Here is a 19,121-nt window from a genome sequence, read left to right as displayed (position 1 = left end):
AATATTTGAACATCATTCAGTCTTTTCCATCCTTTGGCAGATGAGACCACCAAAGAGACTGCAGACAAAATAAAAGATGGTGCCACTAAGAATGTTCAGAATTCAGCTGATGAGCAGGACTCTGTCCAGCACACTACTGAGACTGTCCAGCTGCCTCCTCTAGTAGAAGCTCCCAGAAAACCAGAGGCTGTTACTGAACCAGAGGTGGCCAAACCCTCCACAGAACAAAGTGGCCCAAGCTCCTCCTCTAGTAATACAAACATTTTACCACGTATTGTATGACCCTTGCTGAAGGGTCCTGTGTCCCGTTCCTTTCCAGTGATTTGTATTCAAGACAGCACTTATATTGTAGAATACTTCAGATTGTTGTTTTTCAATGCATAAAGGTTTGTTTTTAAAAAATCAACTCTTTCTTCACATAGACAATTGGCCAGATTCCTCTTATGAATGATGTGGGTGGATGTCCTTATACCTGAACTCACTCTTTAGCTACGTGTGTGTGTGTGTGTGTGTGTGTGTGTGTGTGTGTGTGTTGAGGGTAGTTTTAGTATCATTAATGTTACTTTAAATAAATTTTTTTCCTTTTTGCCCATGATTGTCAACCTATATCTATCAGAATTTTTGTTTGGAAATAACAAAAACTAAGTTCAAATTAGTTTAAGTAATAAGGGGAATCAGGTGGGGTAGATGCAGTTTCAGGCACAGCTGTATCTAGGAATTCAAATAAGGTCATCAGAGCTCAGATTAACCTTGCTACTTTTTCCTCTTCTTTCTCTTTCCTTCTTTCTGTTCTTTTTCTCTTCTGCCTTGATTTTCCTATATTTAGCTTCATCCTGATGACTGAAGGCTCATCCCAGAAGTTAAGATGACTACCAACATCCAGTCAAAAGATAGTCTTCCTTGCTGGCAGGGAAGTCTCAAAAATGACTATCTCAACTGTATCTGAGAGACTGTGGTCCTCTGTGGTTCTCACCTGGATTATAAGCCCACCTTGTAGTTGTGTTGAAAATGCCATGACTGTTGCTTCTCTAGGAAGGAGTAGGGGATAAAGTGCTTCCCGAAGGAGGGAAGTTGATTTCATAAGCAGGATATTTTCATTCATCCACCACTCCTCAAATCCAATAAAGTCCACTTATTTCCCTTCTCAGTTCTATCTACATAAACCACAATTTCTATATGGTTGTATTACAGGACAAACAAAATATGACATGAAACTTAAGATCATAAACAACATAGAAAATATACCTGGCTTCATAGTTTCCTTTAAAAATACTACATAATATTCCAAAAATGGTGATATCAAGTAGTTGAAGCCATGGATTTGGAAGAGATCACTTAGGGAAGAGGACACAGGATAGCAAAGAGTCAAGAGAAAGTCCGGGTAGGATAAAATTACAACATGACAGAGTAGAGCCCCTAAGAGACCTAGAGAAATAGGAGGAATTAGAAGACAAAGAGGAAAAAGTTTCTAGGAGGGGAAAAAAGGTCAAAAACATTTCTAGGGAGGTGGGTAAGAATGGAAAGTGTTTTAAGTGGGGTGTCACGAGCATTTAGTCAGAGCAGTGCTATAACTTGTCCTCGGTTCTATAGCCAGGAGGTCACAGAACTGGCCAGAGAACTCAGGTCTTGGGAACATATTTTTCCCCAGTGCTGGAGACTGAACCTAGGCCTCTCTTTCATGTGCAACAAGTACTAAGCTACACCCTCAGCCTTGAGGAACCTCTTTGGACACCATCTTCAATCATGGATAAAGTTGGAGGTTGACTGGGGTTCTGCTGCTCAGCAGACCCACAACAAGAAGTAAAGTCTAGAACATATAACTAGACTGATTTTGTTTGAATATTAGAAACTTTTTTCTCATTTTCATGATTATAAAAGGTAAAAATGAATTCTTGACAAATTGTGGCTTATTTTAAGGCAAGATTTAAAATGAGGGGAGTTGTAAATTGAGGCACACAGACAGGAGATATATAGCAAACAGCAACCTTTGCTGGTGTCTCTCGGTTCAGCATAATTCTGCTTGCTTCTGCCATTCGTCTTTTTTTCACTCCTCTAAGATTTCTGGACCTTATTGAATCTTTACCGTTTAGATGCCAAGAAAACCAAATACACGGAGCTCTTTAATTTTTTTTAATTTTATGTCCTTGCTCGCATGGACAGGAAAATGTGCAAAATCCAGTGACTAGCATTAGATGACATGTCTTTCATGTGAGTGGTATGAAGATAATGTTAGGGCTCTGTGAGGATAAGGACAAGGGAGCTGTGGGAATGAGGGGAGAGTGGGTGGGGCAAGGGCTGGGCCCACTGCTGGAAGAGGGGATGCAGAGAGTGGGCATGATCACAGGTTCACCATCAGCCAGTCCAGCAGCTGCAGCCGTGTGACATTTCCCACCGCCTCATCCAGCTGTCGCTCCTTCTCATAGCGCAGCACCGACTGCAGAACCTCCCCTACGCTGCGTCCCTTGTCTACAGCAGCAGCCGAGAGCTGAAGTAGCTGTGGAAAGCAGAGAAAACAGCAGTGGAGGGGCCAAGGGTCCCCAGGCAGTCCAGAAACAACATGATACAGTTAGAACCAGGAGGCCAGGTTGACTTTGGGAAAGTACAGCAGCAGGGCCACAAGTTAGATGTTGAGAAGACTTCCTTAAGAGCAGTTTGTCAGTCTGTCTGGCAGAAGGAAGTTGGTGTTATCACTCTTAATTCAAAGAAAGATGTTAATATCCACTGCTCATGACATATAAAATGTATTTCTCATTAAGACAAAAAATTTATTTATTCCCCTTTATTCCCCTCTGAAGAAATGCTTACACTGAATGTTCATTAATAGTGTTCTGCCCTCTAGGAATTCTAAAATTTTAAACCCTAATATCATAAAATAGTTTCTATTATCATCCTAAGACCAACAAGAGTGAGAGAAACATATCCAACAGACAAATGTGGATACTGCTTTCCATGCCTCATAGACCAGAGAACTCTATAATGGTATTTCAGGAAAGCACCTCCGAGATCAATTTTACCTCAGCAAGATGTGACTGAGAGAGGGAAGAGACTTATCAGAGTGACACTGCTAGCACTTCGCAGAACCAAAATTCACACTTAAACCTTAAGTTTATTACTCTTTCTGAACACAAATTGAGGAAACCTAGTTGAGACAAGCATTCTAATATGAACACAGTAAAGGCAACAAATTATTTCAAGTAGTAGGATTTTTGTGCATTCTGCTCCTGGTTCTTTATAAGACATGCCTGTAATCCCAGCTACTCAAGAGGCTGAGACAAGAGGGTTACAAGTTCGAGGCCAGCCTAGGTAACTTAGCAAGACCTTGACTCAAAATAAAAAGGGCTGGGGATGTAGCTCAGTATAGAGCAACTTGCCTAATACAAGTGAAGCTCTGAGTTCAGTTCCCAAATTCCCTCCCCCCCTCTTAAAAAAAACAAGGAAAAGGAAGAATAAGTCTAAGGTTAAAATACATGGGGCAAATATCATGAGCACTTTCAGGAGGAGATATTTTTATGTGAGAAACTAATGTGGATATTCTGGAAATAAGTGGAAACAGTCATAACAAAGAAATAAAAGATATGAAAAAGAGCTGAATGAAATTTAAAACAAAAACATTCAAAAAATGTATTAGATGAGCTAAATGGCAAAACAAAGATGACAGAGTAAAATCAATTAACTTGAAAGTAGATCAAGAGAAATTACCCCTGCTGAAAGACATAAAAAATTGAAGACTGAAAAAATAAGCAGTGCTTCAGGGCCTGCAGACATTTATATCATTAGCATCCCAAAGAAGAGGAGAAAAAGGATGATGCAGAAAAATTATTTAAAGAAATGTGGAAAGCTTTCAAGTTCACCAAAAGAACTGAGCTTGTAAAGAAGTTTAGTATACCTAAAATAAAACAAACACATGGAAATTCACTCTAACATCTATAATAATCAAATTGCTGAAAACTAAAGAAAAAGAAAAAAATATTCAAAACAGCCTGAGAAATCAAAGGAGGAACACACAATTCAAATGACAGCAGATTTCTCCTCTGGAACTATGGAGGTCAGAAAAAAGTGGCACATTTTGAACTGCTAACAGAAAAACTTCCAAACTCGAATTCTATTATCCAGAAGAAAATCAGAAATGAAGGGTTTAATAAAGACATTTTTGAATTAAAGAAACTAAATATAAATTATTTCCAGAAAATGTGTTCTAAAAGAATTCCTTAAGGAAGTTCATTAGAGAGTGGGACAGTGATATCAGAAGGAAATTAGGAATACCAGGAATGCATAAAGAACAATAGAAATAGTAAAATTCTCAGTATAAATAAGAGATTGTCCCTTTAGTTCTTTAAAATGTGTTTTATGGTTGAAAGAAAGAGTAACATCATCTTAGGATTTTTCAATGTATTTAATAGATTAAACACAGAAGACAACTGGAATATAAAGAGTAAGGAAAAGGACCCCCCCATAATAGTAATATTTCTACATTTTAGTCTAAGTGGCAAACTACTGATTCTACCTGGACTCTAAAAAGTTTATATATATATAAAATAATCCATAGAGAATCACTAAAAATCTACACAAAGATAAAGTAAAAAACACAAAAGATAAGATGGGATATTAAAAATGTTCAAACAATGGATGGCAAAGGAAAAAGAGAGAAAAGAAACAGAAATAAATAATAAACTAGTATACTTCAATCTAAACATAAGAAATTAGTGAACCTACAGTTGGAAATGTTTTTGTCTACATGAACATGAACAGGACCCAACTGCACGCTCCTACAAAAACAAAACAAAACAAAACAAAACAAAAAAAAAAAACACAGCACTTCAAATATAATGATGTGAGTAGGTTAAAAGTAAAATCATAGAAAAATGTGCTATGCACACATTAATTACAATAAATTTTGAATTTAATGTTTATGGTCATTTGAGTTTTTGAAAAGGGTATGGATAATTCAGAGGAGTCAGAAAAGCCATTGGGATCATTCCAACAAATTGTGCCAAGACACCAGTATAGCCTCATGCAAAATAATAAATTTGGACCCCTCCTTTACATCATACACAAAAATTAAAGTAGATCAATAGACATAAGAGCTAAAAATTAACAAACATTTAGAAGAAAACAAAGAGAAAATCTTTGTGACTTTGGGATAGAGGTCAGGGTTTTTAATTGTTGGTGCAATTGACCTTACAGGTCAGATAATTCTATTGAAGAGTTGTTTTGTGCAATGTAAGATGTTTAATAATATTCTTGGCCTTCCTATCCATTAGACTCCACTAGCAACCCTCTTTCGTGTTGTGACAGTCATATATGTCTCCAGATACTGCCAAATGTCCCCTGGGGTCAAAATTTTCCCTAGTCATGAACAACTGGTTAGGCAAGGATTTATTAGATTCTACACCAAAAGCACACAGCAATAAAAGCCAAAAATGATAAATTAGTATTTATCATTAAAAAGTTTTCTCTTTGAAAGATTTCCATTAAGTAAAAACACAAACCAAAACACTTGCAAATCATATATCAGAAAAAGATCTTGTTTCCAGAATATATAAAGATATCTTGCAACTTGAAACAAGAAGTAAACAACCCAATCAAAATATAGGCTAAGGGTTTGTATAGATATTTTCCCAAAGAACAGATATTAATGGGTAATGAGTACATAAAATATGCAGAATATCCTTATAATCATTCTAATTTTCATATGCCTGATTAATCCATCATGAGACACCACTATAATAGCTATAATAAATGAAAGATTACTTTTAACATAAATGTGGAGAAACTGAAACCCACATAAATGGTTGGTGAGAAGGAAAAATGATACAACCACTTTAGAAAACAGTTTGACAATTTCTTAAGAAATTACACTTACGAGTTTGTAGCAATCCCATTCCTCAGTATCCTCTCAAGGGAAATGAAAACCTATATCCATGCAAAGACTTTCATGTAAGTGCTCATAGTAGCATTATTCATAATAACAAAACCCAGAAATAATCCAAATTCCATTAACTGATGAATGAACACAAAATGTATATCCATAAAGTAAAATATTATTCACTAATAAAAATTGAACTACTGATAACATGCAACATGGATGAGCCTCAAAGACATGGTAAGTATAAAAAGTCAAATATAAAAGATTCTTATTTTATGGTTCCATTAGATTAAATGTCAAAGAAAGGCAAAACTAAAATATAGATAACAGATCAGTGGTTGCCTGTAGGAGGAGTGGAAACTTGGAAATGAAAACAGGTAAGAACCTAGAAAATTGGCATAGTTAAGGAGTTCCAGTCCTATCAGTTATTGTAAAATGTTGTAGAATTACAGTGAATAAAATAGTATGTGATGGGTCCAAGAAGAGACAGATAATTTAATAGAACAATAGAAAATTCAGAAAAAAGAATCAAAGACAGGTAGCCAGTTTGCATTCCTATTTCATCTCTTATATAAAAAGTATTAAAATGGATTAAAATCTTAAATAAAAGCATCAAAAGAAAACAGAAAAGTTTGTTAATATGGCATAGCAAAGAATGCTTTACAAAAATCTGACAAAACCCAGCAAATATAATAAAAGAAAAATATTTTAGATTTGACTAAATTCTGCATGGCAACGCCAACCTAAAACAGAAAACATCAATAAAAAGACCAAAGGAAAGATTAGTATTTAATATCACAATGACTGATTCCTTATAACATATAAAATTCTTAAAAATCTAGAAAGAGACCTGCAACCCAATGAAAAATTGGCAGAGGTTATGAACAAAAAATTCATCCCCCAAATAGGAAATTCAAATGATTTTTAAACATATACAATGATATTCATCCTAATTTCTAGTAAAACAAATGTAAAGTAAAGCAACACTTGGCAAAGATCCAAAGTTTAGTGCACTCTTTTGGTTCAAACATGGGGAAATAGGCACTCTCAAATTATTTTAATAGAAGTGCAAATTGGTCAAGCCCTATGGAAAGCAACATGGTAATATATGTCAAATATACATAATCATATACAAAGTAACCTTAAAATTCCTTTCCTAGGTATTTAGCACATATGGGTACATTTGAACCTGTGCAAAATTATATATAGTCAAGGCTATATTTCCATTGATTATAGTAGCAAGATATTGTCAATTGAAATATCTAAACATAAGGGAGAGTTAAGTTACAAAACCTTCAAACTATGAAGTAATACAAACCTATTAAAATGTGGCAGCTCTATATGTTGCAGAAGGTATATCCATATATTGATGAATCTTATATCATATATATGTGAGTATATATATCTATATATACATTTGTGACTATTTAGGGTACTAGGATGAAGAAACACCCTTAATTTTCACTGTGCATCCTTTTGTGTTTTTGGATTCTGCATTATGCAAACACAATATCTATTTAAAAATAAATACAAATTTATTTAAGGGAACTGTGTTCATATGCACCCCATTTTTATTAGATTCCATCACCTGGATCAACATGAGAATATTTGCATAACTAATCACTTAGCAAAAAAATATCACCTTTAGGTAATTTCTTTGGTGTATTTGTCATCCAACTGTTATTAACATATGCTAATGTTTAATGCAAATCTCATTAGTTGAAGTTTGCATTGCTGTCCAATCTTTTACTCTTTTCTTTTAAGAATAGATGAATGTATATTTAGAGTGGACAAAGTGTGTTTGAGTGTGTGTGTGTGTGTGTGTGTGTGTGCGCGCGCGCGCGCGCCTACACATATAAGGAGGGACCACAAGTCTATTGTTCCTATTTTAGATGAATATATTACAGACATTCTGATTCAGAATTATCTAAAACTAAAATGTGTTATGTATAAGTTCAACTTAAAAGCTGGCTATAGCCGGGCATGGTGGCACATGTCTGTAATTCCAGCAGCTCAGGAGGCTGAGGCAGGAGGATTGCAAGTTCAAAGCCACCTTCAGAGGATTACAAAACAAATGCCTTTTTCACACATTGTACACTATGTTTGTTTTTAGATTTTTTTTCTTCAGTCTAAAGTTTTTTGCCTGAATACAGCCTCATCTTCTCTCTTCCCACTCCTGCACAGCTAATTGCCATGTACCAAAATAGTTGTCTTATGTACACTGAAAATCCTATAAGGAGACAGAGCTTGCCAAGAAGCCTTAGGGATATATCTAGTATTGGAAATTCATATTCTGTCCTCTAACCCAAACTTGAACCATACATACAAATCACCTGGGTATTTGCCAAAATGAAGCTTTCAATCTAGTAGATCTAGAGTAAAGCTTGAGATTTTGCACTTCTAACAATTTCCCAAAGGATGCCAATGTTGGTAGTCCACAGGTAATACTTCTAATAGCAAACACAGTCTGGCTAAGAGTAAAAGTGTTGCTAAGGCTAAAGTTAAGATCATACAATTTCTTGTATAGGCTTGATGTAGCCTAATCTGGGTGCTATCTAATCTTGTCTTCCCAAATTATCCAATGAACCCAGTAACCCAGTTACAAGAGTTACTAACATTAATTACTAAAAAAAAAAAAAAAGAAAGTAAGACTCTTTCTCTACATCTTAAGGTTTCTCTTAGGATATTCTTTTCTTTTCTTTTACCTTCTTTCTTTTCTTTTTCCTTCTTTTTTTCCTTTCCTTTTTCCCCTCTGGTGCCATGGATTGAACCCAGGACCTTGTGCATGCTTGGCAAGTGCTCTACTGAGCTACATGCCCAGCCCTGAAGATAAATTGTTCTAAAAAACCCTAGCCTCTTGTGCCACCCCTTAGTACTTGACTGATAACAGCCATTATTCCACTTTTCTCAATCAAGAGATAATCCAAAGGGGAGAGAGGCTGAGAGGGAGAGAAAGAGAAAAAGTGGTAGATGTAGGGATGGTCTCTCAGTTCCCTCACTCCAGGATACAGCAGCAACATGTAAAGTATGCATATTCTCCAGACTCAAACTGTCCCTTAGGTGAGCAGTTCCAAGGCTCATTGGAAGACTGGTGAAGGAGCAAGAGCTTGGAAGAACACTTTCTTATCTTTATCAGTAATAACAATGATAGATGGATTTTCCATAATCTATATTGTTTAGTCTTACTTCTCAACTGATTCAGGACTCAGGGTGAAGAGCCGTTATTTATTGAATCCCTCCAGATCCCCAATACTACTAAACAAGCTAAGATTAGTGACAAATTTGAAAAGGTCAAATATCCAAGCCCTCTGTCTCCATCCTCAACATATCCCAGGGATGCTTTCCAAAAGTTCTGCCTTATTCTTTGGCAATTCTGTCCTATCTGAAAGTCAGCCTCAGGCCCAGACTTTGATCTGACTCACATTAAGTCTTTAGAGGTTCTTCATCTGTGTACTCCCATCAATAAATGCAGAAAACAGAGAAAAATATCATTTATATTTCCCTACTTTTAGATGCCTCTGATTGGGCAAAATTTAATTTTACTTTATTCATTATCTCCGCCGAGAGGCACATTCTTAAAATTCTTACTGTTTCCATTCTACCCCTCCTGTGGCTATATTTCCATTCAGAAAGCAAAAAAGAACCTAAAACTCCAATTAACCCGTAGTATATCTTCCCCAAATCCTCTGACCTTTCTTCCTTACCTTCTCTTGGATCCCTTCATCATCACCAGCAAAGTACAAAATCGGGACATTGAGCTCAGAAGCAGCTACCCATTGAAGAACAGCTTGGAGTTGCTTGTTCTGAACTGTGTCAGATAGGTTGTGATTACTGACAATCACTTTGGGTGCTGTACATCCTTCAGGGGGCTGTCCTGATGCACATCTCAGTTCATTATGGATGGCTTGATAGGCATTTTGTAGGAGAGCCTCTGCTGTTCCTGTGCCTTTGACTGGTAAACACTCGTATAAACTCTCTGGGAAGGCTGAATTTGGCCGGCTGGCATCCCCACTTTTCTCATCTCCCAGCTCTGCCAAGGGAGAGTCACAGGACTTGGCAATAATGAGACACAACTTCATCACTGAGTCCACCAGATGATCTACCATTTGCCCATTCATGTTGCCATCCAGCTGGTTGGCAACCATCTTGGTCAGCCCAGAAAAGGCACCAGCCTCATCACCTTCAGATAATTTGGGGGAAGGGGTCATAGGTCTTTCACCCTGGTTGCAATCTTTTTCCTTATCTGACTTTTCTGGAGCCTTGGATTCACAGCTATTGTCACCCTTGAAAATAGTTTCACCAAGTAAGTTCCGGATAAAATTGAAGAAAACACTCATTAGATCCTTCTTTTCTGATTGTTCTTGGTCACATACCACGTGAGGGGTCTTAAGGCTGGATTCATCTAAAACTACAGGGGTCTTGGTGATGGGAAAGTTGGAGGAGCCAGCAGCTTCAAGGAAGCTCTGTGCATCCATCCTTCCTCCCTGAGCCAGGTGGTACTGAATCAGAAGCAGGGCAGACACAATCAGGTCCTTGGCCCAGGAGTCTGAATCACACATAAAATTCTCTGGTATCTCTGGGAAATGCAGAGAAGGGCTGAAACTGCAAGGATCCAGACACTCAAAGGGAATGTCTGGTGCAGGATTTTTCTGTTTGTTGGTAGCTGCAGGTTCGAAATCTGGAGATTTACACTCTTTCTTTTGAGTTTTATGCCACATGGTCAACCCCTCTTTGATAATATGCTCACCCAGGGTTTCAGCACAAGTCTTCTCCTTCTCTGATTTGCCTGACGAATATATCTTTTCTTTCACTTTAGCTTCAGATTTCATTGTAAAGTTCATATTTCGGTCTATTCCTTTCATGGAGAGGAGGGAATAACTCTCTGACTTATCCTTGGTTTTCCGGAGATTATCAGGGAATTTTTTGGCAAACATCACAGTGTATAGTTTACCTAGCATGGCGTCCATGATATCTGTAGCCTTTTGGCTTCCTTGAGAGAAGAGACTTCTTTTCACAGCTGAGATAAAGTCTGTATCAGTCATAAGGGTCCCGGTGACATTGTGGAGATTCTTCATGAAGGAATCAATGAGATCTGAGACGACTTCTTTTGCATGTTTGATCAGTACTTTCTTTAGTAAGATGGTGGCAATGGTTGTGTCCTTCACTTGGATCCTCAGTGTCTTCATGATGGAGACCATCATATCCGATACCACACTATTGGCATAGGTCATGATCCCTTGACTAACGGAAGCTGTAAAGTCACTAGGCCTTTCCTGCCCACTGAACATCTTTTTCTCCCCAGGCAGGGACTTTCCACCCTCTTTGGCATCACCTGCATTCCGAGATTCAAACACTTCCTTATAGAAGAAAGACTTCTTAGAAGCGGACTTGTCATCTGGACACTTGCTTTCCTTGGTACACTCCTTGATTTTCAAAGTGCTCTTGTACTTCAAATTTGGGGGACTCTGTGATAATCCGGAGGCTCTGTCTCCAGAGCCAGGAGCCTTGTCTGGGGAAGTTGTATTGGCACATGCAGAGACAGTTTCATTCACCAACTCTGATGCTACTGTACTCAGGCTCTTTTTGGGTACAGGTTCATCCCCTACATACAATGATTGACGGACACATTTGTTTTCAGAGCCGTCGATCTTCTCATTGATCTCCTTGCGGGCCATAGCTATGACTAGATTTGTGAGGCGGTTAGCATAGAAGGAAACTTCATCGACTGAACTCCCTTTACCAGCTTGAGGACAGGGGTCCTGGGAGGGAGTCTCTTTGTGAGTTACCTCAAAATGCAATCTCCCTGGACTGCCCTTCTGGGGGTTGTTGAAATAGTCTATACAGAAACCTCTGTTTCCTGGGTTGGCAGTTTCCTCACCAAATGACGATTCTCCAGGCTTGAATCTAATATCTTGGAATTCTGCTGTACTTTTTTCCAGGTCTCTGCGGAGCCAGCTGAGCACTCTGACAGGATCTGTTGATGCTTCCTTAAAAACAGACAAGGTTTCATCCGACTATAACAAAGTAAAGATATGGGATATTCAGGAAAACCTCAAAGGCCAGTTACAAAAACTGTCACCCCTCAAGCCAGCTCAGTCATCACAAAAAAACAACATATATTAAGTGCTTACTATGTATCAGGCACTCGTCCAAATATTTTAAGACTATTATTTCACTTAGAATTATCCTCATATTAAATCCAAATGTTAGCTCTTATTATCTTAATTTTACAGAGGAGAAAATGGAAGAAAGAGAGGTTAGGTTAGTTACTCATTTGAAGTTATATAGTTAATTGTTGATAGAGGAGGGATTGCAACATAGGCAGTCTGGTTCCAGAGCCCATGCCCTCAGCTAAATACATTTTTTTGCTTCTAAGAACATATGTCCGTAAGATCTGATAGTCACAAGCCCCATAGAAGAGTTAGTTAGCATCTGAAGTGAATCAGATTTTCTTTCTTGTATTGATATTAACTGCTATTGTCTGTAGCTTACACATTTCTATTTAGGTCTCATTGTAAGTATAGTTTTTAAAAAATTGAGAAAATTCAAGGAAAATTGTGCATGATGATGATTCACTATGCCAAGCTCCATAAGCACAATGTGGATATGCTTAATGGCTTTCCAGTGGTCTAGCCGATATCAATTAAATTAATAGTCTGATTCAAAATTGAGGAGTTTTTACCTTGGGCAATTTATTAGTTCTGTGTGAATACAGACTGATGGACACTAGCTATGATAATTAAATGCATATAGTGTATGTAATCTGTATAATGAAAAACACTTCACTTGAATATAGAATAAAATAATGTTTGTAGAGGTGGCTTATGTATTATCAAATGTAAAGGATCCTTGTAGTTCATATGCTTATCTAGAATAACCACATGTATGGTTCATCTTTAAAGACAATTTATTAGTTCTGTGTGAATACAGACTGATGGACACTAGCTATGATAATTAAATGCATATAGTGTATGTAATCTGTATAATGAAAAACACTTCACTTGAATATAGAATAAAATAATGTTTGTAGAGGTGGCTTATGTATTATCAAATGTAAAGGATCCTTGTAGTTCATATGCTTATCTAGAATAACCACATGTATGGTTCATCTTTAAAGAATAAATTAGTATTTTTATTACTGAATTACTAGTATTTCACTAAATTAACAGTTTATTACTAAATTAAAAGTTACTAGCTACCATTTGTTAAATACTTGTAGTGTCTGCCAGGGACTGTGCTAAATGGTTTTATATATTATTTAATTCTCATACTCACCCTATAACAAGGTTTCACTCTTCCAGCTTCACAGGTAAGGGAACAGAGACAGAGAAGCTGAATGATTTGGCTAGCATCTCACATACAATACCTGATGGGGCTCTTGTTCAAATCTAGTTCTTCCTCTAAAACTGGACTCTTCCCCCAGGGCTCCTTATTGTGTCGTGGAAAGGAGAGGAGCAGTTGCACTAACCCTCTGCTGAGCTTCCTGTTTTTATGTTTGGGCTAATAGCTAATAGTTAATAGCTTGGTTCAAAAATCTTCCCAATGGTTCTCTTGATTAGGATAGGAAATATGTTGTGCTTCAGTGGAAAACTAGACATTGTCTACAGTTCATCCTTCCACATTATCTGACTCTTATTTTCTTGGAGCTATTTTATAACACTGTAAACTGTACATAACTGACAGCAAGAAAATATAATTCTTGCTATAGACAAGGAGAGGTTTGACTGATTGTTTTCCTCTTCACAGTTTTGCCTCCCCTACATATAATTTAATTTATCTTATCTACATGTATTTCTTGAACCTTATCATTTTCTTTTTTAAAAAATCTTTAACATCTGTTCATTTATATATATATATATGAGAGCCATTATTTTACCCTTCTCAAAAAATTATTGTTTGGTGATTTTGGGTCTCCCACCAACATACCCAGTAGATTCAATTAATGGATTTTAATGTATTCTAATATTTTACATATGCTAGAGGGAAAAAAGTATTTTTATAGAGCCTAACCTCAGAAACATTTTAGGAACTCAAGTTCACATAAGTTAGGTAAACTTTTGGCAAATGAGAAAAGGTTAAAAATTTTGGTTTAATAAAAACATCTTTGTCTTTTCTGATTTATCAGTATTAAGCAAAATACAAGTCCACATTTTTATTTTACTTTACTTATTCTTTATCAATTCATACAAAGTTATACATATCCAATAATCTAGCATTACTTCTATTTAATATTTAAGCTGATGAAAATTTGTGTTTCACTTCACCAGTTACTGTGTTTTACAGTGTGTTGGCTTGGTGATAGCTTTTCAATCAATATCTTACATAATACTGCATTATAATTCTAATACTGAAGCACTTAAGACTAAGTATAAAGTTTATATGCTTTTTTCTTACTATAGTGAGGTTATATCTTTGGGTTTGTTAATAAATATGTTCATTTTTATCACTTAGAGATGTTGCAGCAGGGATGTGTGGCTGTAGGAAGCTGACTTCACGTGTGTCCCTGAGTTCTGCTCATCTGCACTTCAGCTGGTGGGAGGGTTCAGTTATATACTTCTACCCCTCACTCATTCTCTTTGTGAAGCATAAAGAATACAAAGTACTCTGGTTAAAAGTTCTGATTAAAACAAGTGGTAGCGACTATCAGAAACAATAGTTTTAGAGAAAGCAAACTGTGCACAGGTCTGTTTTTTTAAGATTGCAGATGAAACCGGGTGGAGTCTGTTTTCTTGGGCTTGACTTTCTGTTCTCACCATAGGGGGGGGGGAAACCAGATGCTTTAAAAAAATCTAATCTGAGATTTCTCCTGAAAACTTCCAGAAAAACAAACTTAAGGTGGTCAACCTAGTTGACTACTGCATCTATGTAATCAGACCAAATTTGATGAGAACAGCCTTATTTTGTGATTAAGAAAAAAATTACATTGCAATTATTTTTATCAAGATGGAGGAGAGACTTGGGAAAAAAATTTGTGCTTCAATAGAAAACTAGGTATCATCTATAGATTACTATCCATAGACCAAGCTTTGTCTCCAGCCTTACACATTATCTGATTCTGATTCAGTGGGAGCTATTTTACACTCTGTAAGCTCTAAATAATGAAAAACAATGCAAAATAATTTTTGTCTGCAGACATGCAAATTCTGCCCAATGGAGGTTCAGCTGACCCCCCCTTTCTCATAGTGGAAGAGGCCAGTTTTGCCTCTGTTCATTCATTTCAATATTTCTGATATATAACTATCTTTTCCAATTCTCCTTTGAACTGATTATAACACCTCATCAATATCCTCACTAATGAGCTAAATAAAATCTTTAATGTATATTCATTTTCATATCTGTATGAGGGTGTTGATTTTGGCCCTTAGTAGAAAATTACCTTTTAATATTACTTAGTTATTTACTTTAGGACACATACACAAATAGGCATGTTTCCACAATTAGGCTGAACTATTTACAGTGAAGCTCTATAATGCAGATGTGGGGTTTATTCTTTAATTTTTGTCAATTTTTTTTCACAGAACACTAAACTATAATAAACCTACAGCCTAGTATAGAGCTTTACAATGGTGTGTATAGAATTGTGTCAGCTTGCTGTGTTTATAGGTTTTCATTTTCTCTTTGTTAAATCTAAAATGTGTACAACCTATATCAATTATTTCACCAAATTCATGAGAAATTTTCAAAAATGGTTGATCAAGCCAAAGTGACTGAGTGGAAAACTAAGTACCCACATTTCCTTTTCTGGAAATACATCTATCACCCATTCTTCAGTCTCCTTTGGCTTCCTACAGCCATCCTCCTCTTACACAATAGTATTCTGGGAAGGAGGATGCCAAATCTTTTCAGTCTTTCTTAAGGCCAAGCAAAATTTCATGTCCATGAAGGAGAATACAGAAAAGAGTTGATGGGTTTAATTTTCTCTGCTCAGCCATCTTCTGCTTCAGCAACTTAGTTTAAGCCATCTGTAAACTTCCCGTCCTGTTTTTCTTCTCCATATATAAATCAATCAAATATACCCTATACAATTTTCTCTGGCCAACTCCCATTTTGAAATGATCCATTCTTAAAACACCTAGAGTAATTACTGTCTAGAAAATCCACATGGCAAAAATCACGAACTGTCTTTTATTAATATGCAGCAGTTATTTAGAGCTTTTAAATTACATTTACATTTATTTTCACATATGAATGGAAAAGCTCATAGGGACAGAAATTGTTCTGTTCTTTTTTGCATTCCTCAGAGTGCTTCTTGCTTCATGAAAACATCAAGGAATCTTGGTTCACTTGATTTAACACTGAAACTGATCTGCCTTTTAATTCTCTACATAGAAAGGCAGGGGTCAATAAAAGATTAAACAGAAGCATTTTGGGGTTGACCCATATACTATCGAAATTCAGTATTTATTGTCCATAAGTTTTAAAGCCTTTTGTAGATTTGTTAATGTTTTCTTTTTTAGGTTCTTATGGATGAGAAAATAGATTTGGGACCAATAGAAGATGGGTCATATAATATTATATGTCTGGTAGCAGCTGGGGTTGTGGCTCAGAGGTAGAGCGCTCGCCTACTATGAGTGAGGCACCGGGTTCAATCCTCAGCATCACATAAAAATAAAGATATTGTGTCTACCTATAACTAAAAAATAAATATAAAAAAGTGTATGCTAAATGTTAATGCCAAAGGCAAAGATTGCAATAGTGACTGCATTAGATTTACAAGATCCTTAAAGACAGAGAATTCTAATTTATTTTTGTCTCTGACCCTAACATCCCACAGTGTCTATGCCAGTTATTTATTGTCTCTAACTCCATATCAACCCCACTTTGCCTTGCTTTGTGATGCTTGGGCTGGGTCCTTCAAATATTTCTCTTTTGGCAGCTGTCTTTATCAATAGAAGACACTGGAAGGGCACTGCATGGTCATGGCAGAAGGAAAGGGCTACCCTTCTGTCCCCTCTGCAACCTCTGCCAAGCTTCCTGTGGTACCTCACTCCCTTCACCTGAAGCAGCCTTGGTTGAGAGGGAGGGAGTTTGTTGAGTTCTTAGTTTCTTCCTTATTCACTCTTTCTCAGCCTGTGGGTAGTACCTGCTTTCTGCATTTGTTATTTCTCAGTTCTTAAACTTCTCTTTTATGCGTTTTAGCAGTTAATTATCTTTTACTAGTAAACACTTTTTAAATATTAAATTTCTAGTGTGATTTCTTTTTTTTGTGAGGGAGGGATATGGGATTGAACTGAGGGGCACTTGACCATTGAGCCACATCCCCAGCCCTATTTTATATTTTATTTAGAGACAGGGTTTCACTGAGTTGCTAAATTCCTTGCTTTTTGTTGAGGCTGGCTTTGAACTTGAAATCCTCCTGTCTCGGCCTCCAGAGCCTCCTGCACCCAGCCTACTAGTATGTTCTATTCTCTGATTGGATCCTGACTAATATAGTGCCTGATAGTAAGTAAACATTTAAAAAATGTTTGTCGAATAGTAAAGGTAGACTGAAAGTGCTCCTGAGATGAAAGTTTAAAGTTCTCAGAATTTTAAGGCATCCCACACATTTCAGAAAACATTTTCTATGAGACCTGGAGAAACTTCCAATCTTTATCTGTCTGAAAACTAAACAAAATTCCACATGTAATACATTCCTTTTTTTCTATTAGTTATAGCATATATAACTAATGGAAAAGCTATATGATGGATACTTTTTCCAATACAAAACTACAGAATTTGTTGGGAGAAAATGGGAAATTTTTATTCCAAAAGAGCTCATTTTTTTCTTAAGAATCAAGCCATAGTGACTGACTGGAAAACTAAGTACCCACATTTCTTCTGTCAATACAGTCTACACCCATCCCTTCAAACTCCAAAAATAGAAAGAGGTGGGTGGTGATGGTGGTAGAACGAATAAGGCTACTCTTGATGAGCCCACATATCCCTAGTGTTCATGAAGAGGTTGATGCTTACCATTTTCCAGTCCTGGGGTTGGCTGTCTCCAGGAGAATAGACATCGACTTTGCATACTCCATTTTGGCTTTGTAACCAGTCAACCCTTTCTGACATCTCGAAGTAGAAAGAAATGAAAATAGTCATCAAAAGGAAAGGTTATATCAAAATAAGGAGAAGAAAGGTGAATGGCTGAGGTATAAAAAATAGGAGCAATGATTTCAATAGAGACCAATTTCAAGAGCTGCTTCAGACCCACCTTACTCTGGGTATCTTCATCCCCGGTTCTCAACTGCAGAGAGTTCTTAATCCCTCTAGTGATGAGGCTGATGCCTGATATACACTATAGGTGCTTAACACATATTTGTTAAATGAATGAACCTGTCCTGCTCTTTAAGTCTTTAACTTGTCTGTTCTTTAAGTAAAAGACGCTCTACTTCTATTAATTTCTAGAGCACTATCTTACTTATACTAGCAGTAAGTTTAGTAGCTCTTAAAACTAGTCTCCCCCTCCAATTTGATAAGGATCCTGGGATAAAGCAGAGATATCATATGCACCAGCCAGTGTCCACGGATGCAGCAATATCCTTGCTAATGACAATTTGTTCACAGACCTCATAATACTTTGCTCTATTTTCCAATTTAAGTAATAACTCAATCGTCTTTCTGGTCTTTTGAGCCAGAAAGCTGAGATTCATTTGAGTTGTCTTCTTCAATCCTAAGCCTCCCTCTAGCTACTACATTTATGGTCTTTAATTTGTAGTCATTTTTCTTAAATCACTTATACTTGCTGCTTTTATCATCTCACCTCACAAGTGAGCACCATAGTCCTTATTCCATATACTCTTTTCACCTTTGTCTTTAGTCTTTTCTACACACCACAACATTTAAACTTGACAGTTTTTGAAAACATGGCCAGCTACATGATGACTTGCACTACAAACTGATAATCTAAAACTTCACTTTGCCTTCATTTTCCGTCAGACTTTCACTTCTAGGCGTCTGCACTGAAATTTCCCTTTTTTATTATCAATGAGTGAGATGGAATAAAACATCCACTATTTTTCTTCCTAATGTCTTTACCACCTTCATGAAACAGACATACACTTTTACATGAGTTTAAATATCTGTTATAATGAAGCCCAACACATATTCTAATTTTTAAAAGCATTTTTATACCTTTATTTTATTTATTTATTTTTATGTGGTGCTGAGAATCTAACCCAGGGCCCCACACATGCGAGGCAAGCGTTCTATCACTGAGCCACAACCCCAGCCCTCATATTCTCATTTTTAATAGTGAAATTGTTTTTATAAAGAATTG

The 19,121-nt window shown here is 36.6% G+C and overlaps 2 protein-coding genes across 8 annotated transcripts in view; one reads left to right on the top strand and one right to left on the bottom strand.

Moving 5' to 3' along the window:
* Positions 1-526, top strand: part of Dyrk4 (dual specificity tyrosine phosphorylation regulated kinase 4) — a 44,127-nt gene extending 43,601 nt beyond the window's left edge. Inside the window, exon 16 of the mRNA XM_078052436.1 lies at positions 41-526. Coding sequence (XP_077908562.1) covers positions 41-282 — 242 coding nt within the window. The 3' untranslated portion in view covers positions 283-526. The remainder of the gene's footprint in view (positions 1-40) is intronic.
* Akap3 (A-kinase anchoring protein 3) overlaps positions 1-19,121 on the bottom strand; it is a 70,093-nt gene that overhangs the window by 44,568 nt on the left and 6,404 nt on the right. For 4 of the 7 annotated variants that reach the window (XM_078015382.1, XM_021732204.3, XM_021732205.3 and 1 more), the window contains 3 exons: positions 17,819-17,914; positions 9,571-11,880; positions 2,116-2,494 (listed from right to left, as the gene is read on the bottom strand). In XM_078015382.1, the coding sequence (XP_077871508.1) occupies positions 2,339-2,494; positions 9,571-11,880; positions 17,819-17,914 (2,562 nt within the window). In that variant the 3' untranslated portion in view covers positions 2,116-2,338. Of the gene's footprint in view, positions 1-2,115; positions 2,495-9,570; positions 11,881-17,818; positions 17,915-19,121 lie in introns of those variants that run through there. The other 3 variants (XM_078015384.1, XM_078015383.1, XM_078015385.1) reach the window with 2 other exon arrangements.

Source organism: Ictidomys tridecemlineatus, chromosome 6, assembly GCF_052094955.1.
Source record: "Ictidomys tridecemlineatus isolate mIctTri1 chromosome 6, mIctTri1.hap1, whole genome shotgun sequence".
Taxonomy (NCBI): Eukaryota; Metazoa; Chordata; class Mammalia; order Rodentia; family Sciuridae; genus Ictidomys; species Ictidomys tridecemlineatus.
Note: the sequence above shows the minus strand (reverse complement) of the source record. Positions and strands in the feature narration are given on the sequence as shown.